The sequence below is a fragment of the Papio anubis genome, chromosome X (assembly GCF_008728515.1).
Source record: "Papio anubis isolate 15944 chromosome X, Panubis1.0, whole genome shotgun sequence".
Classification (NCBI taxonomy): Eukaryota; Metazoa; Chordata; class Mammalia; order Primates; family Cercopithecidae; genus Papio; species Papio anubis.
In genome coordinates, this window is record NC_044996.1 from 35,026,967 (window position 1) to 35,041,189 (window position 14,223).

General features: G+C 45.1%; 2 protein-coding genes across 2 annotated transcripts in view; one reads left to right on the top strand and one right to left on the bottom strand.

Moving 5' to 3' along the window:
• Positions 1-779, top strand: part of KIAA1210 (KIAA1210 ortholog) — a 53,968-nt gene extending 53,189 nt beyond the window's left edge. Inside the window, exon 12 of the mRNA XM_021932588.2 lies at positions 496-779. Coding sequence (XP_021788280.2) covers positions 496-671 — 176 coding nt within the window. The 3' untranslated portion in view covers positions 672-779. The remainder of the gene's footprint in view (positions 1-495) is intronic.
• Positions 780-4,715: 3,936 nt separating this feature from the next.
• On the bottom strand, positions 4,716-8,893 carry LOC100998514 (cancer/testis antigen 47B-like). The gene is made up of 4 exons (XM_031660873.1): positions 7,998-8,893; positions 7,400-7,919; positions 6,358-6,513; positions 4,716-5,317 (listed from the first exon to the last, which is right to left on the bottom strand). The coding sequence occupies exons 1-3, from the start codon at positions 8,580-8,582 to the stop codon at positions 6,389-6,391; spliced, it is 1,230 nt and encodes a 409-aa protein (XP_031516733.1). The 5' UTR covers positions 8,583-8,893; the 3' UTR covers positions 4,716-5,317; positions 6,358-6,388.
• Positions 8,894-14,223: the final 5,330 nt, after the last annotated feature.

Genomic DNA, 14,223 nt, shown 5'->3' on the forward strand with positions numbered 1-14,223 from the left:
TGGGGTAGTTGGGTTGGTACAATATTATTTACCATCAACTCTTACTGGGTGCATCTATTGAGTCATCAATCAATTCATTTCACATGAAATCATGGATTGGCAAACACAAATAACATTACCTTATTTGAAATTTTAGAAACTAAGCAGATACAGTATGTTTCCCTCTGGTCTCAGTTCAAAGATGTAAGACAATCCAGTAATAACCACCCAAAGATTGGCAGTTATAGGCATAGGTATTACCTCCCAGGCCTTCCCATGCCCAGGGCCCTGTGGCTATAGCCATGTTGATTTTACACCTTTGACATATCACACATGGCATCACACAGGCCCTAACTTTTAGAAGTCTAGCACCAAAGGGAGAAGAGTTTAGAAAGCACTAGAGCAGGGGGATCAGAGGAAGCCTGAAAGGAGGAAACATTTTGGCATTCCATAAACAACATACCCCAATATCTCTGGGATTCCTTATTGCTTGTGTGTTATTTGCTGTGGTTCCAGTTGGATTTGAAGCTCAGAAGATACTGCAAGAGCCTGCCATGGAAAAAGAAACCAAACGATCTTCAATTCTCCCAGCCAAGTTCCAGAAGCCAGTAGAGCCAGTTGAGCCTGTCTGGTTCTCCCTGGCCAGGAAGAAAGCCAAAGCATGGAGCCACATGGCAGAGATGATGCAATAAAGAGCCCTTGTGTGGAGCATCAGCATTTTTTTTTAAAGTTTTATTTTTTTGAGACGGAGTCTCGCTGTGTTACCCAGACTGGAATGCAGTGGCGTGATCTCCGCTCACTGCAAGCTCCGCCTCCTGGGTTCACGCCATTCTCCCGCCTCAGCCTCCCCAGTAGCTGGGACTATAGGCAGCCGCCATCATGCCCGGCTAATTTTGTTTTCGCAGTTTTAGTAGAGACGGGGTTTCACCATGTTGGCCAGGATGGTCTCGATCTCCTGACCTTGTAATCCGCCCACCTCAGCCTCCCAAAGTGCTGGGATTACAGGTGTGAGCCACCGCGCCTGGCCAAGCATCAGCATTTTAAATGATAATTGCTAATAGCTGTATTAATTCTATGTAGTGATCTTTTTACTGTGACCACTTTTATTAAGCAAAATAAGTATTAAGCAAAATAAGAATGTATTAAGCAAAATAAGAATTTATTAAGCAAAATAGCCTTAGAAATGTGAATTAAAACATAATTATTTGAATGAAATAAATGCCATGAATGCTTAACCTTCCATATAGCCACTGCCAGCACCCAGAAACCCAGCATTTCCTCTATTAAAACTATGGAAAACATTTGCACTGCTGTAGAATTGCAAAATCTTTAACTTTGGAATGGAAACATTCAGATGATTTGACCCAAAGATTGGCCTTTAGGTTTTATGAGCCTAGATAGATGCTGCAATTATTTGGTTGTTGCTCCAAACTTTGCAAAGACTCCTAAAAGAGATGGTGGAAGTGAAAATTCTGGGTCTCCAAGAAAATTTCTGCACAGCCTATCACCCCTTGACACATCTTCCCTGTGTCCCTGGGGGCCCCTGATGCTTTCTCCTTGAGTGATAGTAACACGCAGAGCACTTACACAAAACTCCCTCTTTGGACATGCCTCACGTCAACCTGTCACAGGCCTGGCTGCAGCGAGCACCTCCCTATGACGCAGAATGCTTCTTGGGAATTATCTTACTCCTCTGGATAGTGAGTCCATCAGTGTTTTGCTTCTTGTCCCAATACTACCGTGACCCTCTCTGATCGCACAGAAATCACTGTCTATCACATATATCCTGTTAAGCACTGAAGACCCTATTGAAATTAGAGTTCTACAGATGCCAAAAGCTGTACTTTCCATCAGGCATATGGCAAGCTTACTGCCTCAATGCACATCTGGGGCCACTGGAACTCCTTCCTCTCTGGTTCCAGCCTTAAGGTGGAGAACTCCATGTAGCTTCTTGTCCTTTTCCCTCAGCTATCTTTGCTTCACAAGGTTTTAGCCCAAAGCAAGAGCGCAATCCCAAAGCCACTGAGAAATGAACTTTCTGCTACCTGGAAGCGTTAAGTGAGTAAATCAGCTTTTCCGCACCCTCATTCCTAGGGGCACACACCTCAAAAGTTACTAGGCTGGAGAGACACTACCTTCCAGTGACCCACTCATCTCCCAGCCACGGAGAAGAGGGAAGACCAAAAAGGGAGAGTGAGAAAGAGAATGAGAGGGATGGTCAGCTATGAGGGGTGGGGGCAAGTAGCCTGCAAATGTTGATGCCTCCCTTCCCATCTTGCCACACAGTCTTTTTCTTTTGTAGCACAGCCTCCGTTAAGAACTCCTCGGCTAAGAATGAAGATGTAGGCACCTTTACCCCCAGAGCCAGTTCCTTAATTGGCTGGCTTTCTGAGATGCAGACCACCCTAGAATCTCATGTAGGTTCACTAGAAGTTGGTTAAATCTTCCTTTCTATGTCTTTCCCTTCATTCCATCCCCCAAACCCACCAAACACTAAGGGAGAGCTCCCTTTGGATGTCTGGGGGGTAAACCTAGCTCATTTTTCTAGGAGACCCAGAAGTGACTTCTCAGTATAGTTATCACTGTGTCTGCCTCTGTTACACTGTGTTGCTTTGCTTAAACAGAAATGAAGACCTGGACATCTGACTGTGCCTTTATATTCTGAGTGGGGTGCTGCCCCATGCAAAAAAATCCAGAGAGGTAGTGAGGTGTCGGAGCTAAACACTTGGTGCTGGGTTTTGCTGATGCTGGTATAATGTGACACAGTACAATTACATGCTAAATGTTGCATTTTCTCTATATAACATCTATTTTTCCTGATACCGTGCCTTTGCCATTTTGATAATGCTATTTTGATTGAGTGAATTTTATTTCCTTTGTATTCCCATAGTGAACAATATATTAAGGTAGATGCCCTTTATCTGGGTACTCCTGGTAGATTAGCTGTTACATCTCCCTTCCTTTTTTCACAGTGAACCTGTATTCAGTTATTCTCACTCTGAGAACTCTCCAATAACAATTTCTTTTCCACAATTAACAACACAGCTGTTACACCTCCCTTCCTTTATCTCACAGTGAAGAGATTAAGTTCTTTTTAAATGCCTAAAGGCACATTCTGACAAGTTTTCTACTTCTTTAGCTTTTTTGATTTATGATATATGCAAAGCAAATAAATTTAATAAAGCCTATTCTGTAGTCCATCTCTGTCTGTGACATGGGACGGGAAATCAAATAGGATATTGACAATTCAGAGCTGAAGGTTGTCAGAGAAGTAAAATGTTCTTAAGAGGTGGTGCTGAGAATAAAGGGAGTCCACGCAGGTGTGCCTGACCAAGCTGATGGCTTTCAGGTGCGCACTGATATTTGGTATGGGGGAGAAGGGCCATTGAAGAGGTTTTGGGTTTGAACACCTGGAGAATAAAGAGGGGGTGTGGTTGGGGTGGGGAGCAGAAGAGACAAGGTGATTGGTGGTTGCACTCTAGCCTGCGTCAGGGACAAAGTCCAAGTCCTATAGCAAGATGGGCTACTGGAACAAGCACTTTTCAGAAGCAAGGGGCCCTACTGTGCTCAGGTAACAAAGTGGCATGGAGAGAGAAAGGGAAAGGGGTTATAGGCCAGCTATTGACCCTGGTTCATCTGTAACATGTTCAGGGTTTAGAACAAGAGTTCAACTTGGGATCCGCATACCATATGTCTAAGTATTTGAAATATTTAAATAAACAAATATAGCATGTTTTATTTAATGGTTTATCTCCTTCCATGACAAATGTACGTTCATAATGACCTCAAAGGCCAGGTTGGGTTCTAGAATTCTCAGCCTCCTGTAAGTCCTGCCCCAGTGATGTGGGAAGAACTACTCCCCTTCCCCCTCCCGCTTTAGAAATATTTCACACCTACACAAAATTGTAGAAAACATTACTATAAACATCCATGCATCTACTATTCAGCTTAAGAAATGTAACATTACAAATATAGTTGATATCTGCTGTGGAGCCTTCTCTACTAGAATGCCCCTTCCTTTCTTTCCCTGAGAGGTAACTACCATCTCAAATGTACTTGTCTTTCTGTATGCTACACTTGTATGCATCTCTTACATGCACACCTTTTAGTCTCTCTATATGTACCCACAATCAATTTATGGTGATCATTTGTATGTTTTCTTCGAAGTCATACACATGGTATCATGTTTGTATCCTTTTGGACCCAACTTTTTTCTTTATGCATTTTTCCCCCTAGGCCTCAGCCCCTGTGAATTCTAGTCTCCTCCCCAGCCCATCCCTTGCTGTCCCTTTCAGTTTACCTGAAACAGCCCCGAGCCAGTGAATTAACCCTGGCTCTACAGGAGCTGCTGAACTTCTTCCTCTGTTGCCTGAAACCAGTGGTTCTCAAACCTTAGTGTTCATCAGAAGTCCCTGGGGGGCTTGTTAAAACACAGATTGCTGACTCCACCCTAGATTTTCAGATTCCGTAGGTCTTGGGTGGAGTCTGAGAATTCCCAGGTAATGCTGATGACGCTGCTTGGGGGCCAAACTTTGAGAACCACTGCTCCAAATCAAAGTCTGGGCCCAAGCTCAGCAATACCATGTGGCTTCTAGGCAACCTGGGCCATCCATGAAGTTTTCTTCAAAACCGTGCTCTAGAGCAGTATTGTCCAATAGACATATAATGTGATCTACATGGGTAATTCTAAATGTTCTAGTAGCCACATTAGAAAATAAAAAGAAACCAACAAAAACTTTAATATTTCATTTTAATTCAAGTATTATCATCTCAACATGTAATCAGTATGAAAATCATTAGTAAGATATGCAATATTATTTTCATACTTACAGACATATTAATAAGACTAGCCATATTACAAGCGCTCAGCGGCCACGATGTTACTAGTGACTAAGGTAGTAGACAGCACAGCTCTAAAGACTTGAGCCCCACCTCTCTCTTTTCAAAAATGGTTTTAAACTTGACATTTTAATTGACTTTTGGCTGCAGTAAAAGAATTTAAAACAATCTTACCAAATGGTGGAAAGTAATATCTTTCAGTGAAGGTATGGTGGGCCAAAACAAAGAGGTAAAAGAGAGATTTGAGTCAGAATTATTTATTGAAAAATCTCCCCATGTTTCAATTTATTCATTTAAAACAAACTCTTATTTTTAACTTGAACAAACACTGTCAAATATATTTGTGAAAGATAAAAGTTAGATGTCACTAGATACCAGGTTTGAGGTAAAGAACTTCGGAATGATATGTGTTAAAATTCTCGCAGGCATCTGAATAAAATAAAATAAAAACAATGAACAGCAGAGTCTTCTTTCTTCATCTTCTTACTATTCTTCCCAACTACAGAATGAAATGAGAAAAAAATAAATAATGGTACATTAAGCAGCACCAGTGACTTTCTAAATAGAAGAAAATGGCCAGCTCTGTGTATATCTGCAAGATTTGTGTGCTATATCTTAAACAAGCAGAGAAGAACACCTTTTCCTTTTGTAACTCGCAAGCTTAGATATCAGGGTGCTTGTGGAACTGATGGTTCCAGTCAAATGATCACACCAACCTTGTCTCCCTAGCACCAGAAAAGCTTGTTGTTGTTATTTTTACATGAGAGGCAATTCTGGGATTTAAATAAATCTCTCGAGCTTTAACAGCCTGTGCTAGTTCCACAAATGATACTCCCTTACCCTCCCAGACCCTTGGTTTCCATATCTACCATATGAGAAAGAAGCTGTTATGAAATATACAGCTGTGAAAATGCAAAAAAAAAAAAAAAGAAAAAATATTAACCATTTAAATATACTCAAAGACAGATATGCCTTAAGACTTAATTACACACATTCTTTTCATTTGTCACATAAAATACAAAGATATATAGCTAAACAAATATTTAGGTATTAGTCATTAAATATGGTCCTACTTGAAATTCTTAGCTTTTTGCTATTTGTAAGTAGTCACTTTGTAAAAGGCATTGAGTTGCCTCCTAGTTACTATGGGAGCCTGCATTTCTGTGGCTAAGTAATGAAGGCCCAACTAATGTGTGGCCCAACAAAGTTAGATGCTGTGTCTGGCAACTGTTTTCTACACAAATATTGGTCTTAGGTAGTAGGTCTGATACATTTGACACTTGTTAGTAGTCCTGCAGCTAGAAGACAAAAGACCTCAACATGAACAAATGAGTAGCCATGAAGTATATTTCAGAGCACACTGCAGTTCATATTACTAGGTACATGAATATTCTAGTAACATTTTAAGTAAGTTAAATTGAAGTTTTAAACTAAAACATTTTCTTAATTAATTTACTGGGATTTTTTAAAAAATAAAACTGTCAGTAACAGGTAAATGCCAGGAATAGTTGAGTGATCCTCAAAGCTATACACAGATACCTGGATTTTCTCAGCTTCCCCTCTGCTGCGTCTAGGTCCCTTTGGAGTTCTTCACCTTGTTTTTCTCATCCTTCTCTTTCTCTTGTTCTTTCTCTTCCTCGCCTGCAGAATCTTGGGCCTTTTCATCCCACTTTTCATGCTGATATTTAGTGACTTCTTTAGTGGAGAATAATAGAGACGTTGGGACCAGACATTCGCAGAAAATATAGCCCAATTTATAACTAGCAGCGGCATCCCGTACTCTACCCTCAGGAGAAGCAGGAGGATAGACTTAACTAAGGAAGGAATAGCTGGCCATCTTCCTACTGGTTTTCACAACAGTTCCATGGACCTCACGTTGCTGCTGCTTGATCATTTCCACAGTGACACTATTTCCCTTTTGTCCAGTAAATATCCCACCCAAAGCTGCTGATTATTTCTAGTTCTTTGGAGAAGAAGAGATTAGAATCATTGTGTCTGATCTCATTCCAAGTGTTTTGGTCAGAACTTTGTTGGGAAAATATTTGTTACCTCAAAAGACAAATTCTGTGGTGAAGCTCATTGGTTCCTCACCCCCCTGAATGTTTCATTTTTACCAAGGGCCAATGTATCACTTCATCATTTGGGGATCAACTTTCTAAGAATCTTTACACTTTGAAAAGCCATGAACCAAAAAGGATGTCTGCCATTTGCCTGTTCTTTTCTCTCCGGTGTCCCTTCTGTTTCCTGCCGAGCTCCCTCTTGAACTCCTATCTACCCGGCCATTCATCTGTGGGCCCCCCAAATGGCATCGATGATCTCAGATCTCCTATCAAATACAGGTTGGTAGAGGGCAGCATGTTTTCTCAAAATCATAGAGGTCGTTAGAGAATTGGGCTTCGACTCATTGGGACACATTTGGCCTTAAGTTTCAGGAGGGCCCTGACCCAAACTTCACCACCCGAGGCCCCGACCCCCGCTTCACCACCCTCTTCACCAGCTATGCGCACACCGCGGCCCTGCCTGGAACCCTCGGATGCACGGGTCCCTGCCTCCCCGCCACTGCAGGTAGCCCGTTCCTCACCCTCGGGAGCAGCAGCCTCCTCTGCGGCCGGTTCCTCTGCGGCCTCCTCCTCTGCAGCTGGTTCCTCTGTGGCCGGTTCCTCTGCGGCCTCCTCTGCAAGCTCCTCCTCTGCGGCCTCCTCTGCGTGCTCCTCTGAGGCCTCCTCTGCGGACTCTTCTGCAGGCTCCCTGGTCATCTCAGCCTGGTCTGCTGGCACCTCAGGCTCTGGGACCGACGCGGCCTCCTGGAGCAGGCCCAGGCCCTCGCCCTCAGGGCCCATGGCCCCCACGCCCAGCCTCTCACGCACCAGCAACAGTGCGGGCTCATTTGAGCCACTGGGCGCCGCAGTGCGGGGCCTCCGCATCAGGCGGCCGCCACGCATCCCGATCAGGATGTGGTCGTTGTGATAGATGCGGCGGAGAAGGGAGTGGACCATGTCCAGAAACTCCACGCGAAAGCCTATTATGGGGTAGCGACGGGTGGCCGCGACCAAATCAAAGTTGCCCGCCTCATTCCTCTCTTCCTCCTCCTCTTCCTCCTCCTCCTCCTCCTCCTCCTCCTCCTCTTCCTCTTCCTCCTCCTCCTCTTCCTCCTCCTCCTCCTCCTCCACCATCTCCACTACTATCCTGATCTCTGAGTCTTCCTCGGGGTTCCTGACCACAGGGGCTGCGGCCAAGCCTGCCGCCTGCTCACCCTCCTCCTCCCCAAGGCCTCTCGTGGGCCCTGTGACTCCGGCCACCTCAGCCACGGGCACCATGTCGCCACTGTCTGGGCCAGAGTCACCAGCCTCCCGGTCACCTCCCGCCTCGGCCTGTGCTCTCTCCTGGCTCACTGGGGCCTTCCGGTCCTCTTGGATCGGGTCTTGATCCCCCGTGGCAGACATGACGCCAGTCAGTGCCTCAACTGAAGTGGCGACTAGGCTGAGGCGACGATGGTGAAGTCGGTGGCCTCTGAGGTGGTTGTGGCTGAGGGGAGGTGAGGGTCTGGCTGCTGAGAGAATAAGAGTCTGTCTCCTTACTGAGGGAATAAGAGTCTGTCTCAGAGGACACCCTAAGGTGGGAAGGGCAGGGAGCCAATCCCAGGAGCCTCCTTCCAAGGCTGGCCTGAGAGGACTTAGACAAGGCGGGAAAGATTCCGGTTGGCAGGCGACAGGGGGCGGGACCGGGAGGGTCAACCAGGGGTTCTTAGTGAGCTCTAAGCTCATTTGCTGAAAACTTCAGATTGACATGCTCTGCGTCCAATGAAGATCAAGGCCCTTAAGCTCTAGGACAACTCAGAATCCAGAACTCCACCTTTTCTTTGAGGCCTTAGTGTCCAGGGCTAGCCTTTAGGTCCACACAAGTCCTGTCCTTTTAATTTTACGATTATTAGCAACACTATAGTGGTCCAATGTGGAGGCACCCTGGATTGGGGAAACTTCTGTAAAGGGCAGAGAGGAAACATTTTAGGTTCTGCAAGGCCCGGAAGCAATATGGAGACTATTATGTAATTACTATCACTAAGTAGTTTTCCTGCCTTCCATAGGACACATACTCCTCTTTGTACCACGATTTTTTTTTTTTTTTTTTTTTTGAGACAGAGTCTTGCTTTGTCGCCCAGGCTGGAGTGCAGTGGCGTGATCTCGGCTCACTGCAAGCTCCACCTCCCAGGTTCATGCCATTCTCCTGCCTCAGTCTCCCGAGTAGCTGGGGCTACAGGTGCCCGCCACCATGCCAGGCTATTTTTTTTTGTATTTTTAGTAGAGACTGGGTTTCACTGTGTTAGCCAGGATGGTCTCAATCTCCTGACCTCATGATCTGCCAGCCTCAGCCTTCCAAAGTGCTGGGATTACAGGCGTGAGCCACCGTGCCTGGCCTGTACCACCATTCTTTTCTGTATTTGCCTGGTCAGTGCCCTCCGATCTTCTTCACCTCCTACCTAAAGTGATCAACCTTATTCATTAAACCATTTATTTATTCATTTACCAAATGTATCGAGTGCCTTCCATGTACCAATGCCATGCCTCCTTAAAACTCTCATTTGTACCTCTTGCTTGTTTGACTGATGAAATCCAAAGATGACAGACTGCTCATGGTTTACATCCTAGTACCTCTTCCCCCATCATTCCTATGCCCCTCTTTGGGGTGGAGGTTAGCTCAGACCTCTGGAAGCTGAGCCCTCCCAGCTGCATAGTGTCAACGTTCCAATATATTTGCCGAGACTCCAGTTTATACTAAATCATTTCCTCTTCAGTTGCCTTGTCCACTTATCAATGAGTGTGAAACACAATGTGATGACTGCTGTCAATTTTGAGGTCTCTAGTGCACAGCAGTAGCTGCTTCTTTCTGCAGGGAGATAGGACTGGGCACTGGGCTTGTTATGGAGCAAGTTGTTGTCAAGGAGTGAGGCAGATCCTGGAGGAGATGGTTCTGTTGCAGTGGCAGTAAGCTGTCTTAACGGTTGTTTCCAAGTCCCTGGGAGGGGAAACTAGTTAGCACCAGCAAACAGAAGAGAGAGGAAAAAGCTGAGCAGGTGTGCTTTCAAGAAGTGAAGTGAAACTACCTGAAGTGAAACTGAGGGAGAGTGTCCTCCCAGCTCCCGCATTGGGGCTCTCTTCATGGCAAGTAGGTGAGCCAGAAGTCCATGGAACAATCTCCATAGCCTTGGTTATCTGCCTGAGCCTGTTGCCTGCAGATGCAGACCCATCCAGGATGTCACATTCCCTTATCTCTGGTGTGTAGTTGCTACCTTTCCTTTATCTCCAGCTATCCCACCAATGACATCTGATCTTTGCCAAGTCAGGTAGTTGGCACAACCCAGGATTTCAGATTTTCTTAGGGAAAGGTGCTCTCTTTCCCCACCCCACCTCCGTCTATCAGTCAACAGAAGTGGCCAAGTCCTTTCCATTTGCAGACCCACCATCAGGGTCAAAGTGGGCCAGAGGGAGAGACCTAAAGCCACAACAACCCTCAGAGATTTCCACTTAATGTTGGGATGGTAGGGAACACCCTGGAAGACCAGCCCAAAGATCTCCTTTACAGGCTGGCTCAAAACTCATCGCCTCCAGGCAGTCTACTTTTCTATATCTGTCCCCCACCACCCTCACCAGACATGATCCTGAATGACAGTGGTATGCATGGACATGGTTTAGCTCCTCTAAGAAAGCACAGGCCCTTTAGGGTGAACGCCCAGGCCTGCCTCAAGTTTGTAACACCCACAGTGCCTGCCACAGGGCTCTGCACCAGGTCAGTGTTTGATAAATGTTTGCTAAATGAAGCAAAGGGCTTTGGAATCACTATCACCATGAATGGTGTTCCTCTTCTACCTGCCTAGGGCTTGACTGTCTACAAAGGGCCTTGCTATCCCCTCTTCCTTTCTCTCTTGGGATCGTCTCCCTGGCCTCGTGTGAGATTTCTGCTTTTGCAACCTAGTGTGATTCTGCTGTGAGGCTGGGGACAATGAGGGATCTCACTCCGCAGGGGAGACCCTGCCCCCGCCCCCCACATACAGGGAGTGAGTTGGTCCGTTGCTTGCCTCCTAGTCTACTGTGTCACAGCCAGAGTAGGCTGTGGGTGCCTACTCTGTGCCTACTCTGGCACAAGAGTCCCATCTCCCTGCAGGCGGGGGAGAGCCCACAGTCCTCAAGTCCAGCACTTCTTGCTGCTCGTGGAAGCCACAAGAGGGGTGGGGGACAGTCTGGAATGCTGGTCTCTCTTGGGATTTGACCTTGACCCCCACATCCCAAGGGGTCATTGCACAGACTCTGTGACTTTGAGCTCAGCCCCTGGGAGTGGAGTTGCATGTCAGGGCTCCATTCTTCCAATTCTGGGCAAGTCTGCACCACCACAGGCTCCTTTTCACTTACAGGCTCATCTAGCTTGTGGGGTTTATGCCTTTCCTTGCATCCTCAGTCTTCTTCCCTACACTGAAGTTTGTTCATCATTCTTGGTGACTTTAACATCCACAGGGATGACTCATCCCACGCCCTGGAATTCCACTTCCATGACCTCCTCATCTGATCTTTTCTCCAACCTTACATCAGATGCTTACCCCCATGGTCCTACACTAGCCTTTTCCATTTTCCATTACCAGAAATGGCACCATTTAGAAAATTTTTTCTCTACTGCTACAATGTTTCAATTCCATCAGATTATTTCCCCAATCTGCTGACCTAACCACTTTTTCACTCTACCTTCCTACCATCTTCTTCATTTGCCTACTTACATAAATTCCATCCATTATGTGTTGTTATTATCACAGGCAGAATGCTGGCCTCCCCAAAGATGCCCGTGTCCTAATCCCCAGAACCCTGTGGGTCTGTTAGGTTACCTGGCAGAGGGGAATTAAGGTTGCAGATAGAGTTAATGTTGCTAATCAGTTGACTTTAGGATAGGGAGATTATTCTGGATCAGCCAGCTAGGCCCAATGCAATCACAAGCGTCCTTAAAAGTGGGAGAGGGAATTAGAAGAGAGAACCAAAGAGGTGGCAGCATGAGAAAGACTTGGCCTGATGTTGCTGGCTTTAAAGATGGAGGAAGTTCGGAACTATAAGCCAGTAAATGTGGACAGGCTGTAGAAGCTGGAAAAGTCAAAGAAACAGATTCTCCTCTAGAGTCTCCAGAAGGAATACAGCTCTGCCCACACCTTGATTTCAGCTCAATGATACTTCCGACCTCTGCAACTCTAATATTGTAAGTCTGTATTTTAAGCCACAAAGTTTGTGGTGATTTGTTACAGCAGCAATAGGAAAACAATACCTACTCACGTTAAAGTCACTCCATTCCCTTTCTCCTCTTAGCTGTCTATCATATCTACTAGGCAAAACCCCAACTCTAGTTGAATTGCATTCTATTACTTTTTCCTTGCCACTAAAAGAAGCAGATAAAAATATTGAAAATTGGTTGACTAAGTTGACTAAAAATTTGTGGTCATGAGTACGTTCAAGACTGCTTGGCAACCACAGTTTCACTACACTTTCTCTCCACCTCAAATTGTTGACAATTTTGCCATTGAACACACAAACATTTTTGTTTCTTAACTTCTACATTTCCAATGATTTGCCATCTACCCTACCTCATCCACTTACTCTCAGGACCATGCCAAGGATCCTATACCTTTCTTAATGAAAATATGCATCACTCCCAAAATCTCAAGATTAAAAAATCTTAAGAATTCCACACTCTGACCACCACTTCTTATTTTGGGTGCCCTTGCTCCGATTATGGTCCCCAATGACCACCATGTGGTCAAAGCCATCAGTCTCTTTCTATTCTCAGTTTTCTTGATCTTTCAGCAGCAGCTACCCACATTACTCTTCCTTAAACAGCCTCTTTCAGGATTTCTGTGGCATTACAGTTTTCTGAGTTTTCTCCTCTTTGGCCACTCTTTACCTCATTCCCCCAAAACTAGAGTTTCTCTGGGCTCTGTTCTGGGACTTTGCCTCTCTATACTCCCTTTCCTCAGTGATCTAATCTTTGTTTCAAGGCCTTGAATATAACCCAATGATTATAATTTCCAAATTGATATCTGTGTCTCAAACCCCTCTTCCAAGTTTATAACAAATTTGACTTGGTATCTCCACTTGAATATCTCACAGATCTCTCCAACTTGAAGTAGCTAAAATGTCATTCTTGATTTGCTCCTCCTCTCTGCTTGTTCTTCCTTCTTAAGAAATGGCGCTTCTACCCACCAAGGTGCTTTAATCGGAAACCTGGTTGCCCTCTTTAATTCCTTTCTACATCCATTCCATCTGTCAGTTTACCTCCTAAACGTCTCTCACATCTGTCCATTTCTCACCTCTTCAACTATTAATACTCGCATTCTAATGTAAACCATTAGAATTTCTGATTCGACTACTCAATAGCCTCCTAATTGGTTTTTCCCCTTCCGGTGGATTCTCTGCACATTTTAAAGAATATAATTCATATCCTTTCAGTCGTCCTGTTTAAAAACCTTCACTGACTTCTTGTGAATTAAATAAGATACAAACTCCTTACCTTACCCCATAAGACCCTGTGTGATCTAGTCTTTGCCTGGCACTGTTCTCGTAATTTCTAGAATACATGTTCTTTCCTACACATGAAATTCCATCTGCTGGAACAATCCCCTTACCCCTTACTCTCTTGTAAGATTATGCAGATTGTTCTCTACGCAAAGGTATCCAGCTGAGGTGTAGGGTGGGCCGAAGTCTAGCCTGCAGTCTGCTTGCCAAGCTTGCTCCTTGGTGTGCAAGACCTTGCTTCTACTCTTCCCATGGCTGGCTTCTTCTCAACCTTCAAGTCTTGGCTTCAATGTCAGCTCCTCAAAGAGGCCTTCTCTAACCTCAGTTATTTTCTGTCTCAGTGCTATATCTGTCTACTACCTTCATAGAACCTATCACCATCTGTAAGTATAGATTTGCTGTCTTTCTCCCTGTAAGCCCCACAAGAACAGACATCTCGTTTGTCTTGTGCCATGCTATATCACCACAGCACCTAATACATAATCACGCACTGAGAAGTGACAGTTGATGAGAAAGAAGGAAACTCCTGAGAAGAGAATTCAAAGAGCAAAGAGAGGGTCTAGGTTCTGCTTTGCCCAGGTGCCTCCTGCCACACTGATTGGCATCAGAAAAAGCCTTCATGTCATAGAGAAACCACACAAGTTTGGCCAGAAATTCTCAAATGTGGCAGCACATCAGGATCTCGTGGGGATTAAATTAAAAAGTCCTCATGTCATAGAGAAAGCACAAGTTTGGCCTGAAATTCTCAAATGTTGTATCACATCAAAACCTCGTGGGGATTAAATAAAATAACATAATCGCCTCTCCTCTGTCTTTCGGGATTCTGATTCATTGGGTCTGGGTGGCTGCTGCAGACACTCTCGGT

What these genes read in the sequence shown, in the direction of transcription:
- LOC100998514 (XM_031660873.1), bottom strand. Translation starts at nt 8,582, where the DNA reads ATGAGCTTAGAGCTCACTAAGAACCCCTGGTTGACCCTCCCGGTCCCG. An exon ending in ACTCAGAGATCAGGATAGTA is followed by an intron (nt 7,920 to 7,997) that starts GTGGAGATGGTG and finishes GAGGAGGAGGAG; the next exon opens with GAGGAGGAAGAGGAGGAGGA. An exon ending in GGAGGCTGCTGCTCCCGAGG is followed by an intron (nt 6,514 to 7,399) that starts GTGAGGAACGGG and finishes TCTCCACTAAAG; the next exon opens with AAGTCACTAAATATCAGCAT.